General features: G+C 40.0%; 1 protein-coding gene across 1 annotated transcript; it reads left to right on the top strand.

The window, feature by feature from the left end:
- The first annotated feature begins 2,030 nt into the window (after nt 1-2,030).
- Nucleotides 2,031-12,586, top strand: LOC110898036 (disease resistance protein RUN1-like). Its single transcript, XM_022144775.2, has 5 exons — nt 2,031-2,546; nt 2,626-2,714; nt 8,922-10,074; nt 10,161-10,454; nt 10,548-12,586. Exons 1-5 carry the CDS (start codon nt 2,112-2,114, stop codon nt 12,387-12,389), a joined length of 3,813 nt encoding a protein of 1,270 aa, XP_022000467.2. The 5' UTR covers nt 2,031-2,111; the 3' UTR covers nt 12,390-12,586.
- The last annotated feature ends 1,664 nt before the right edge of the window (nt 12,587-14,250 follow it).

Raw genomic sequence — 14,250 nt, 5'->3', positions numbered from 1 at the left:
CGCGCGCGAGTACACATGGAATGGTGGCGCGCACTCGCGCATGGAGCATGGGCACTGAAGTGACGTGCGCGGCGCACCAAAGTGAGCCAAAACGACGCGACTGTGTGGAGTGCTCATAGAGGCTCACAGGTGACGTGGCGCACGCGCGCAGGTGCGCATGGGGTTGAGCCAAAGTGGCGCACACGCGCATGGAAGTGAGCCAAAATGGCGCACGCGCGCATGAGCGTGCAGACTTGCGTGCGCACCAGTCTGCCTTGCGCGCGCGTGCGTAGAAGCTTACTTTTGTTAATGCCAGTGCAGTTACACTTCAGCATTCGAAACTGACGAAGTCAATGCTTTTGACTATGAACTAAATGACGAATTAAAGTGCATTGAAGATGTTCAATGCAACTTAATTCGCCCATTTAATTCATTTTTTTCATTTTCGTCAAGACCTGCAACTATAAATAGGGTGCTACCCTACTGCATAATACACACTGAATTCACCAGCAAAAAATACAATCTTCTTCTCTGAATTCTTTTTCGTCTACAAGCAGCAAGGTACACCTTCGGGTTGGAGTCAAGACCGACAGTGCAACTACTTTAGCTGTTGTATCCTGAAAACAAACGTGTTCTCCTGGGTGACACGAAATTTGTTTTAAGGGACCCGTGTCTAACACGATCCTCAGCTGTGAACAGTGTTTCTGTTCAGAATTTTGTGCTTGTATTTCTTGTTTGATTCAGTTGTAATTGTATTATTTTTGTTTCATTTTGTTTAGTTCTTGTAATTCAATTTAATAAAGAATTTTATTTATTTTTACATGAACAGATTCCTACAAGGTATTCTATCTTTTATTTTTGTAAATATACCATATTCGATCTCTTATTTTATAGATATACCTATCTTAAAATATCGTTTTATAATACTTAAACTTTACTAATATTTTTTTTACAACCAATATAGTACACAAGTTTAATAAATATATAAACTAATAATGTTTTTGAAAAAATAATAAAAAAGGAAAATTTACAAAAAGTTGAATTAAGACAACTTTATACTTTTCAAATAGGTTTCTTAAAAACAGGAATTTACAAAAATGGCCAAAAAAAAAGTTGACTTATCAAAATAGCCTCCTCATGCGTTATTGGAATGGGGCATCACCCCTCTTATGTGTCCTTAATTCTTTAAATGGATGCGTGTATGGATGAACCAGCAAGTACGAAAATGGGATGCATGGGATGAGTCACGGATGCATGGGATGAGTCACGGACGGGCGCATGGGATGATGGGATGAGTCACGGACGCATGGGATGATGGGATGAGTCACGGACGCATGGGATGCCTCAAACGGACGCAGGGGATGATAGGATGAGTCACGGACGCATGGGATGCCTCAAATCTCCTAAAAGTAAATTTTATGAGTCACGGACGCATGATGTCATTGAGACACGTGTCACTTCTACCTTGGCAGACGCATGAATGAGCCCTGCATACAGACGCATAAGCTCTCTCGTAACCAGTGATGCCCTACTTCATAGACGCATAAAATGACCATTTTAGTAAGTAAAACTTATTTCTTGGCTATTTTCTTAAATTTCTCAACTAAAAATTATAACAAAAGGAAGAAGGTAGATTGGTTGTTAGATATGGGACCCTGTCAGCACTCACCGGCAAAATCCTAGATTTTAGGATTTTCCGGCAACTAACTCCGACACCTCGATTTCACTGTATGCCTCCATCTCAGGTTGCGTTAAGGTAAAATTGAACTGAACCCCTCTTTTAACAATTAAATACACACATCATATATGTCGATTTTTCTGTTTCTGAACCCCACTCAAAAACCATTGTATTTGATTCATTTTTATTAAAATAGTTATTATAATTAATTAAGTAGACACTTGTAGTTAAAAATCTTTATTCTAGATGTACAGCTTAACAACCACAAAGTAACTCCAATGGTGAAAGCGCGTAACTAATAATTTTGAACAAGGGTTCGGTATACGTCTTTATCTTTAAGTCAATTAGGAATCCTTTATATGCCCCCAACCCATCATAAAGGTTTTCCAAACATTCGTCTTTGCTTATTAATCTCTTATCAGTTCTTACACATTTGCCCCAAATTAACAAAGATATGGCTTCTACTTCATCAGCTTCTTCATCTGTTCAAAAGATCTTCAAGTACGATGTCTTTTTGAGTTTTAGGGGTGAAGACACCCGTAAGACCTTTGTTGATCATCTCTATCTTGCTCTTGTCAATAAAGGAATTATTACTTACAAAGATGATGAAACAATCAAGAAAGGGGAAAGGATCAATGAACAACTCATTAAATCCATTGAGGAGTCCAGATATTACATAATTGTATTCTCCAAGAACTATGCGTCTTCATCGTGGTGCTTAGACGAGCTCGTAAAGATTATGGAGTGCCAGAAGATGACCGAGCATACTGCTTACCCCATCTTCTATGATGTGGAACCCACTGAAGTCCGCAACCAAAGTGGGTCAGTTGGACAAGCCTTTGAACGGTTCACAAGGAAGAGTAAGAGGACGTTGGAAGATGAAGATCTGGTAACATTTTTTGTGCATTTGTATTTACTTACTGAAATAACTTAATGATAGTAAGAAAGTTTTGCGTTTCGCCAAACAGGAAAAGGAACTTGTTGTTGGAAAATGGAGAAATGCTCTTAAAGAAGCAGCCAGCCTGGCTGGGATGGAGTTGAAGAACACTTTCAATGGGTATTTTCACTTTTGTTTCTTTCCAATCTATGTTTAATAAGGACATCCATGTCATCTCATGTTTCATGTCGGATTATGAGTCAGTTATTTTAATCGAATAGCTGGCGTACATATTGTTAATAGTTGGCATACATATTGTAATTGATTAGTTAAATATAGGAATGATTTGTTTCGATTCATAGTCAATTATTATTGATTGAGAGGAGATCTCATTTTAACAGTATATATACACACATTTGTAGTGAAAATCATCTTGAATACCAATTCTTTCATGGTATCAGCCATCTCTCGATCCTTCTCACCCTAACCCTACTTTTTGTGGTTGTTTCTCAACAAGACCCTGCTCCTCTATCAACATGCCCCTCTATCAACAAGGCCCCGCTCTCTTATCAACAAGGTCCTGCTCCCTTGTTCACAAGGCCCTGCTCAATTCTTCTTATCATCCTTCTCACCCTAACCCTACTTTCTACGGCTGTTTCTTCTCTGCCACCACCTTCTGCCCCATCTCATCTCCCCAATATTCCTTCTACTTTCCCCGATATCATCCTGTCTCTCATCATGGACAGCAAACTTCATCCTGCTATGACGGTGTCCAACGTCAAAAATCTCGTACCCATAACCCTAGAAGTCGACGCTGCTCATTACACCACTTGGGCAGAACTCTTCCAGAACTCCTACAAAGCATACCAGGTTTATGATCACTTGCAACCCAGAAAGAAAATATCGGCCTCTGCCTCCTCTTCTGATGCTGTCACGGCTAAGGCCGCAACTCCTCCTGAATCCTCCCCTAATGCTGAAGCACTGTGGTCTCGTCTCAATGCCATTGTCAAACAATGGATCTATGGCACCATAGCCCACTGACCTCCTACACACCATCCTCACTCCAGGTCAAACCGCCTACGATGCCTGGACCACCCTAGCTAACCTCTTCCAAGACAACAAAAACACTAGGCCTGTCTTCCTTAAGCAGGAGCAGGAGTTTTCCAATGTCTGCCTAGAGAACTTTCCAAACATGTCGGCCTACTGTCAACAGGTTAAACTCCTGTCCAATCAACTTACTAGTGTGGGGGCCCCTGTTGACAATCAGAGACTTGTTCTTCAACTTTTAATTGGTCTTACCGAACAGTACGACGGGATTTCAACGATCCTATAGAATAGGGATCCTTTGCCTGATTTTCATGAAGCACGTTCACGTCTCACGATGGAGGAAAGTAAGAAGAAACATCAGGTTGCTCAAGCTGCCCATTCCTCCGCCACTACACTTGCGACTGTCATAACCAGCCCCTCACCGTCTGACAGCAACGCCAATCCACCTTCTAATCGTAATCGCGGACGGGGTCGTAGCCGTGGACGGGGCATAGGACGTGGACCTAATGGTCGCGAGGGCCTTGGTTTTAAAAATCGAGATGCGCACAAAAGCGACGAGATCTAAAAATGAGGCGCGAAGCGCAAAAGCGGTGGGCTTTTCGTACCCAAGGCGTAAGAAGATTATAAAAAAATTTATATATATCCCATAGGTTTTTAGCATCCCTTATCCAAAATATAGTTATAAATAAGGTTTATATATCATATTACCTACATGTACAAGCCAATAAACCCATTGTAGAACACTTTCATTAGGGCTGTAAACGAACCGAACGAACACGAACACGAACAAGGCTATGTTAATGTTCGTTCATTAAGGAAATTAACATGTTCGCGAACTGTTCACGAACGCATACCGAACATAAGTTTATGTCCGTGTTCGTTCGTTAAGGAAATTCAGTTGTTTACGAACAGTTCGTGAACACTGGTCTCGAACACAAATGAACGCAAGCAAATAAAAACAAACGCAAAACCAACATTTAACTTGAAAATAAAAAAATAAAAACATCATTATTCTTAAACATTGAATATAAGTAGTTAAATACAACCATCAAATAATAAATCAAAACACAAGAAGTCTACTAGACCACCAAACGATGAATCAAATTTAACTAATTTAGACATAATTATCCCCAAAAATGTCTTAGAATGTCCAAATTTTAACTACTTAGAAAAAATAGGGTTTCAAGTTTTCAATATGTTTAGATAAAAGGTTTATTATTTATTATTTTTTTGAATATAATCAAACAAACACGAACAACAAACACGAACGAACGTAAACGAACATATTACCGAACGTTCACGAACGTAGTCGAACGAACGAGACCTGTGTTCGTGTTCGTTCGCTAAGCTAATCGAACGAAATTTTTTATTCGTGTTCGTTCGTTAAGCTAATCGAACGAACATAAACGAACTTCCCGCCGAACGGTTCATGAACTGTTCGCTGAACGTTCGGTTCATATACAGCCCTAACTTTCATGCATAAAAAAATATAAAAACACCCAAAATACATAAGGCGCGTGCCTCAGACCTCCAAAACCCAAAAAAATGCGCTTTTTTGCGCTTTGTGGAAAAAGCGCGCCTCAAGTGCCCTGAGGTATGCGCCTCGCGCCTAGGCGTGCCTCAGGCGTGCTTTTTAAAACTCGGGCGGGGGCCGGGGGTAAAATGCTCAACACCCGTACATTGTGTTTCCACAGGGCTGGGCATCGAATCAATGGGCTGGTCTTATGAATAACCAGGCCTAGCAATATCCAGTAGCAAACGTGAGTGCACCATGCCCTTACCCATCTACACCACGGCCCAATACAAGTGCAAGATTACTTGGACCAGCGCTATCTCAGGCCTACACTGCAGGACCAGTTCCAACCGACATTGCTCGGGCCCTTTACACTTTATCTCTCAATCAACCAGACCCGGTCGACATTATGGACACTGGAGCCACAGGTCACATGGCAAACCAACAAGGTAACATTTCCCCGTCTATTTTTAATAATGGCACTCCTAAACACATTATAGTTGGCAATGGCACGACCATTCCCGTTCTTGGACAGGGCAACCACACCTTACCACCCTCATCCCCGCCACTTAAACTTAATAACGTTCTCTATGCTCCTCAATTAATTAAAAACCTTATTTCTGTGCGTCGTCTTACCACTGATAATCTAATATCTATTGAATTTGACCCCTTCGGTTTTCTTGTGAAGGACCTCAAGACCAAGGCCCCTATCCTGGGATGCAATAGCTCGGGTGATCTTTATCCTCTCACCACACCTCTTCAGAGTCTTTCCTCATCACCTTCCACATTTGCTGCCATCACCCAGGAACGTTGGCATCAACGACTTGGGCACCCTGGACAAAATTTATTGCATTCATTAAAATCTATTTCTAGTATTGATTATGGAAAACCTAGTTCTACTATTTGTCAACCATGTGTTTTTGGCAAAAGTGTTAAGTTACCCTTTTATGATTCCTTGAATAAAACTTCTTTCCAATTTGACATACCGGTTCTTAGCACCGATGGGCATCGTTATTATATATTGTTTCTTGATGAATTTACTGACTTTCTATGGACATACCCCATAAGTCACAACTCGCAAGTTTTTGAGATATTCACACATTTTAGCAATTACATAAATACCCAATTTGAGCGAAAAATAAAACGGTTTCAGTGCGACAATGGGAAAGAATATGCAAATAACAATTTCCAAAATTTTTGTCATAACAATGGTATGTACTTCCATTTTTCCTGCCCTCACACCTCCTCCCAAAACGGAAAAGCGGAACGTAAAATCCGCACTATCAATAACATGCTACGCGCTCTTCTCGCTCAATCTTCTCTCCCACCAAACTTCTGGCATCACGCGCTTGAAGTTGACACCTACCTTCTTAATATTCTTCTAAGCAAAAACCACAAATTCCTCTTACCCACTACCATTCTTTACAATTGCCAACCCACCTATGAACACCTACGCGTTTTTGGCTGCTTGTGTTACCCCATCCTCCCCTCCAACACAATTCATCAATTAGCTAAATCCCAACCTTGGGTGTTTCTCGGTTTCCCTGCTAACCACCGAGGCTACAAGTGCCTCGACCTTCAAACTAACAAAATCTTCATTAACCGCCATGTCCACTTCGAGGAATTCATTTTTCCATATCACATTCATTCCCCCCACCCCTTCCTATTCGTATAACTTTCTTTCTTCTCCCTTACACCCGCTTCTGGGGTCTCATGTCTCTCAACCATCAGTCTCGGCCCTGCCCATTCCCCCTTCCAACTCAGCCCAAACCCCATCAGACCTCACACCCACAGCCCAACCCGCTGCCACTGAACCTGTTTCTCAAACAACCCCCCCCCCCCCCTCCCCCTTCTCCCTCACAACCCAACTCACCTCCCCTCATTCACGCATACACCTGTAGACAGCCTGGTACCACTCAACCCAGGTCTGTCTTCTTCCCGGGTCATGCCACGGCAGCCCATTCTACCCCAACCGCCCCTCCTCCTCCGCCCCCACCGTCGAAACCTACCACCCATACCATGCGCACACACGCTATGGATGGCATCGCTAAACAAATTAAGCTGAACCATAACCTTCACACTTCCACCATTGCTCTTATTCCCAAAAACCCACAGGTTGCTCTGTCCTCACCAGAATGGTACAATGTTATGAATGACGAATTTAGTGCTCTTATTAAAAATGAGACCTGGGAACTTGTTCCTAGAACACCAGATATGAATATGATTCCCATCATGTGGCTTTTTAAGCATAAGTTCAAATCAGATGGAAGTCTTGAACGTTATAAGGCTCGATTGGTATGTAACAGTAGAAAACAGCAAGTTGGCATTGATTGTGGGGAAACGTTTAGTCCAGTGGTCAAACCCGCAACCATTCTCTTTGTGTTATCTTTAGCTCTTTCTCAGTCATGGAAGATTCACCAACTTGACGTCACAAAAGCTTTTCTTCATGGGAATTTGGCTGAAACAATATACATGTATCAGCCCATGGGGTTTCGACATCGAGATTATTTGGATCATGTGTGTCGTCTCAAGAAATATCTGTATGGCCTGAAACAGGTCCCGCGTGCGTGGTATCAACGCTTCACGGATTTTGTCCTAACGCTAGGCTTCGTGCAGAGCAAGTTTGACAACTCTCTATTCGTATATCATCAGGGGTGTCACACAACTTATTTATTGATCTATGTGGATGACATAATCCTCATCACCTCGTCGGATGATCTTCGTAAGCGCCTAATGTCTTCTCTTCTCGGTGAATTTGCGATGAAAGATTTGGGACCCTTGACATATATTCTAGGTATTTCTGTTACTCGCAGAGGGGATCAAATGTTCTTATCCCAGCATGCTTATGCTAAAGATATTCTTCATCGGGCTGCCATGGATTCTTGCAAGCCTGTTCCCACTCCTGTTGACACTCAATCTAAACTGAGTAGCTCCTCCGGTTCTATGTTTGATAACCCATCTACTTACAGGAGCCTTGCGGGTGCGCTATAATATCTTACTTTCAAACGTCACGATATTACATACGCAGTTCAACAAATTTGCATGCATATGCATTCCCCCCAGGTTGATCATTGGAATGCTCTCAAACGGATTCTGTAATACATTCAAGGCACTTCTGATTTTGGTCTACATTTAGGACCCACGTCTCAGTTATCCTTGCGTGCTTACACCGATGCTGATTGGGTTGGATGTCCCGACACTCGTCACTCAACCTCTACCTCTGGCTACTGCGTTTATCTTGGAGACAATCTTATCTCCGGGTCCTCCAAACGGAAATCTACCATCTCTCACTCCAGTGCAGAAGCTGAATACCGTGGTGTTGCCAATGTTGTCGCCGAAATTTGTTGGCTTTGAAACTTGCTTCTTGAGCTGCACCGTCCTTTCTCACATGCAACCTTAATCTACTACGAGAATGTCAGTGCCATTTACTTATCTGGCAATCCAGTTCATCATTAGCGTACCAAACACATTGAACTGGATATTCACTTTGATCGGGAACATGTTCAGCGTGGCAATGTTCGTATCCTCCATATGCCATCTCGTTACCAGATTACCGACCTCTTCACCAAAGGTCTCCCACGGATTCTATTTGAAGACTTTCGATCCAGTCTCAGCATCCGTTCTCCTCCCGCTTCGACTGCGGGGGTCTAATAGCTGGCATAGATATAGTAATTGATTAGTTAAATATAGGAATGATTTATTTCGATTCATAGGCAATTATTATTGATTGAGAGGAGATCTCATTGTAACAGTATATATACACGCATTTGTAGTCAATGAAAATCATCTTGAATACCAATTCTTACATAATCTTTTTCAACACACAGGCATGAAGCTAGATTTATCCAACAAATTGTTAAAGACGTGTCGCTAAAGCTATATTTCTTTAATTCGAGCATTGATGCAATGTTAGTAGGCATGGAGACTCGGGTAAAGGACGTAGTATCATCTTTAGAGATTAATTCTAATGATGTTCGTATGATAGGGATCAAGGGGATGGGAGGTAGTGGGAAGACCACTTTGGCGAGAGCTGTTTTTGATTATATATCCATTTGGTTTGAAGGTAAAAGCTTCATTGAGAATGTAAGAGAAGGCTCAAAACGCTATGGTTTGAAGAAGTTGCAAAAACAGGTCTTACGAAATGTGTTAAGTGATAAAAGCATTGAGGTAGAAAGTGTTTCTGATGGGAGAAGTCTGATGAGAAAGATGATGTGTAGTAGAAAGGCTCTTGTAGTTCTAGATGATGTGGATGATATTGGCCAGCTTGAAGCGTTAGCCGGTGATCGTAATTGGTTTATGCCGGGAAGTAGAATCATCATCACAACAAGAGATGAGCAAGTGTTGAAGGCGCATTGCGTGAACTTTATTCATGATGCATGTCTGTTATCACAAAAGGAAGCAATTTGTCTCTTAAGTAGGTATGCATTTGGGAGAGAGATTCCAAATCAAGGGTATGCAGAGCTATCAAGACTGGTTGTACATTATGCTGCTGGCCTTCCCATAACAATCAAAGTTTTGGGTTCATTTCTGTATGATAGAACTGAGAGTGAATGGAAAGATACCATCAAAAGACTAAAAACAATTCCGTTGAAGGAAACTCTAGAAAAACTGGAAATAAGCTATAATGGTCTAGAGAATGATCAAAGGGAAATATTTCTAGATATTGCTTGCATACTGAAAGATGAAACGAAGAAGAAAGCGATCAAAATACTTGAAAGTTGTGGGTTTCGTGCTCTGATTGGTCTAAGAGTTCTTGAACAGAAATCCTTGATAAGTATATCTAAGGAGGATTATAGTTATTTTTATTTTAATACTATTGATGATGATGATGATGTTTATGATGATGAGTTGTTTGTCTTACATGACCATATAGAAGAAATGGGCATGGATATTGTTCGGCGTTTGCACCCCGATGAGCCTAAGAGACAGAGTCGATTATGGATTAAAGAGGAAATCGAAGATATATTGGTTAATGAATTGGTAATGTTCAAGTTTATATGAAAAGTTGAAAAGTAGAACATTTTTATCAGTTATGAAAAAAATTTCACATAAGCTTTTATTTACAGGGAAGTGAAGAAATAAAATGTATAAAACTGGAGTATACCTATCTCGATCTTCCAATTATTATGAAAGGTCTTCGAAAGATGAAGGAACTTAGATTGCTTTATGTGGGTTATGAAATTGATGAAGTTGATGAGGTTGATGAAGTTAGCAAATACCTTCCACCTGCTTTACAATCACTTTATTGGCATAAATACCCTTTATGTTGTTTACCTAAATCATTTCAAGCAAATAAGCTCGTTAACCTTGAAATGAGTAAGAGCAATATATCTGAACTCTGGGAAGGGGGAGAAAGAAAGGTAGAATAATGGTTGATCGGTTGTTTGCATAATGCATAATAAACTATATTTTGTATTACACTTATATTCATGCTTTGATTTTCCTCATGACAGGTTCTTAATAAGCTTAAATTCCTTGACCTCTCCTATTCAAAGTTGAGAACCTTTGATCTTACGGTGAGTCCATATCTGGAGGAGTTAGATCTTAGAGGATGTCATCATCTTTTCAAACTCCACATGCCCGTTGAATGTCCGAACCTCAAATTCCTCAACCTCAGTCGTTCTAAGGTGAGTAATATTAACCTTCGGATGACTCCACAACTCGAGCATTTAAATCTTGCAAGATGTGGCCTTTTAAAATTCCAATTTTTGGTTGAATATTTGAACCTCAAATTCCTCAATCTCAGTCATACTAATGTGAGTAACCTTAACCTTGGGATGACTCCACATCTCGAGCATTTAAATATCCGAGGATGTGATGACTTTGTAGAACTCCAATTGCCCGTTGAATGTTCGAACCTTAAAATACTCCGCCTCGGTGGTTCTAAGTTGAGTAACCTTAACCTCGGAATGACTCCATATCTCGAGCATTTAGATCTCACAAAATGTTCTGACTTTGTAGAACTACAAATGCCGGTTGAATGTCCGAACCTCAAAACCCTCAATCTCAGTCTTTCTAAGGTGACTAACCTTAACCTTGGGAAAACTCCACATCTCGAGAAGTTAAATCTTGGAGGATGTGCTGAATTTGTAGAACTACAAATGCCCATTGAATGTCCGAACCTCAAATTCCTTACCCTCCATGTAACTAAGGTGGGTAACCTAAACCTCGGGATGACTCCAAATCTCAAGACGTTAGATCTTGATGCATGTAATGAGTTCGAAGTCCACATGCCTGTTGAATGTCCAAAACTCACATACCTTAAAATCAGGGGTTCTAAGGTGAGTGACCTTAACCTTGAGCTGGCTCCAAATCTTGAGAGATTAGATCTTTCAGAGTGTTATTTTATTCTAAAAATTCATGCTCCAGTTGGATGTCTAAAAAAGCTTGTCTACTTTAGCTTAGGCACTCACTCAAATTTTGAAAGTTTTCAAGTTGATGAACAGTGTAACTCTTCAATTATACAGGCAAAGTGCATACGTATATGCCCACTGCACCCTGATAATAAATTGCCAATGTTTGGGTTTACTTGTGATACAAATGAACCTGGATCCTTATGGATGGGAAATCTTGAGAAGCTTATTTATTCTAGTCTATGCCCTTGCAAATACCTTGAGAATTGGTCTGCAACTATTTGTGGTTTACAACATTTAAGTCCGCTTTTACTTAGTGGCAGTATTCCTGGGGATCTGTGGCAATTAGAAAGTCTAGAGAAGCTTTCTTTGATAACGGTAGAGATTCGGCATCTTCCGGATAGCGTTTGTATGTTGAAACATCTAAAATCACTTTCCATTATTAGTTGTCGGGTTATTGAGCAGTTACCAGAAAATATATGCAGATTAGAGTGTTTAGAGGAGTTATTCGTATCGGATTGCACATCCTTGCGGGATATTCCGAACAGCATATGTAAGATGAAATGTTTAAAACGTTTAAGTCTCGGAAGTTCTGATAAAGTTGAGAGATTGCCGGAGGATCTTGGATGTTTAGAATGTTTAAAGGAGTTAGACCTAAGCGACTGTAAATCCTTACGAGATATCCCAAACAGCATATGTAAGATGAAACGTTTAAAACGATTATATCTATCCTATTGTAATCAACTTGAGAAATTGCCAGACGAACTTGGGTGTTTAGATTGTTTAAAAGAGTTAAATATACAAGGTACGCAGATAAGTTGTCTTCCACGGAGCATTTATCAATTGAAAGGCCTGGTTATTACTGGGTCTAGAGAGCAGCTTGAGTCATGTGGTTTTACATCCTTCAGAGAACTTGGCCTCCTGTGCGAAGTAGAGCTGTGAGAAAAGACAGGCACTAACAACATTCGTATCCTAAGGGGATGATTTGGTTTCAAAAAGAAGTATTCAAAGTCCATTCTTTGAATATTTTAGTTTATGATTTATAGAATGTAACATGGACTTTCTGTAAGTAATTTTATATCGATTTGTAATTCCTAATTGTTTTTTCCGTTAAAAATTTAGGAGCCTTAATTGAGTTATAGCCAGCCATGACTTTGACGTTGTGTTCTCTTTGACTAGTTAGGTTAGTTTGGATATTTGTGATATTTTGGAATTTTTAACATTTACTTTCATCATTTATGGAACTATGTTCTGGATTCCTAGCCGGCTTGGGTGGTTGAGTAAAGCATTTGAAGACCAAAAACATGTTTGGGAACCAAAATTAGTTTCAAACGAGTCCTGAAACCCAGTATGAAACCAAACTGAACTTTCGGTTCATCTTGGTTTGAGAACTTCTTCGTTAAAACCGAACACAAATGAACATATTAAAAACCAATTTAGAACATAACTGAACAGAATAAAATCCATTTAGAACAGAATCGGTCTTTTCTCAAATAAAAAACTGGTTCCAACCCCGTACCAGTTTTGATCAATGTTTTCTTTTGGGCAAATGGGACCAGCCTGGAAAACTTTTAGTAAATAAAACATAAAAGGAATGTTATCATACCCCCGGGGAAGCTAACACTTGGTCGCCTAAAACATGCTTTGGGAACCACCAAAAATGAAAACTATACTATTCCTACTAAAATTTTAAATCGTATTTGGAATAATATCCTTTTCTTGCAACGGTTATACAAACCGAAACACTAAAGTAGCCAACACTAAACTAGCCAACACTAAAACCCACAAAATTTGGGCCTTCAATCCACAAAGAAAATAAACCCTTTTGTTAAGCCTTCCATATGGCAGCACCAAAATGGGCCCAACCCCAAATAATCCAACACAACCATATTATACCTTCAGAACTATGGGCCTCTTCAAGAGAATACATGGACTTCTGAAATGGGCTTCCAATATCAGATCACATAAAACGTATATTATAATCGGGAAATAAAGTGTTGTCGGGCCCACCTCCACTACCTTGCACCATTTAAACCTTATTATGGCCTAATTATATATATCTATGGAACCCATTAAGTATAACCACCATCCAAGTCAATATCCACCTTTGGATCATCATCTCAGCCGTTTAAACTAGCAAAAATAACCGCTATAATGGAGGTTATTTGCAGTTTACTGCTGGTGGTTTTGCTCCAGAAATTTAGGCCCATGATCTCCACTCCTCTTGCAAGTTTTCTTCTTATTTTTAGACCCATTATCTCCAAACCAACCCATACAAATTTTCTGTCCAATTAGAATGCAACAAAATAAATTAAAACGAGGTCAACCCAACTTTTCAGCAAGTAGTGGGGATAGCGGCTACGTAATTTCCAAGCATAGTGTGTATAAAATACGTAGGGAGCATGAAATCGTATTTTATTTTGTTGGTCACATAACCAAGACAAACACTGCAGATTTCTCACAAGACATATTTCGTGATATGCAGTACCTATTTTCAACAGCAGAGTTTGCATGCAAGGTAACTCTGATTTTCTACATGGTGTGGAATTTAACTGTATGATCCAAAAGTGAATATATATATATATATATATAATTGTATTAGCAACTTAAGAAACTTTCCATTTCCGCTTTCTAACAATGATTCTGAAGCCAAGCACGACTGGCTTATAATTAGTCTGACCAGAGAAACACTCCAAGTGTTGAGATCCTTTATTACGGCCAATGTTTCAGCCCTACAAATCTCAGTTTGAGAGAGATTAGTGAAGAGGTGACATTTTTTTATGTAATTTTACAATACCAATGC

The sequence above is a fragment of the Helianthus annuus genome, chromosome 9 (assembly GCF_002127325.2).
Source record: "Helianthus annuus cultivar XRQ/B chromosome 9, HanXRQr2.0-SUNRISE, whole genome shotgun sequence".
NCBI classification, from domain to species: Eukaryota; Viridiplantae; Streptophyta; class Magnoliopsida; order Asterales; family Asteraceae; genus Helianthus; species Helianthus annuus.
Note: the sequence above shows the minus strand (reverse complement) of the source record. Positions and strands in the feature narration are given on the sequence as shown.

What these genes read in the sequence shown, in the direction of transcription:
- LOC110898036 (XM_022144775.2), top strand. Translation starts at nt 2,112, where the DNA reads ATGGCTTCTACTTCATCAGCTTCTTCATCTGTTCAAAAGATCTTCAAG. An exon ending in TTGAAGAACACTTTCAATGG is followed by an intron (nt 2,715 to 8,921) that starts GTATTTTCACTT and finishes TTCAACACACAG; the next exon opens with GCATGAAGCTAGATTTATCC. An exon ending in ATATATTGGTTAATGAATTG is followed by an intron (nt 10,075 to 10,160) that starts GTAATGTTCAAG and finishes TTTTATTTACAG; the next exon opens with GGAAGTGAAGAAATAAAATG.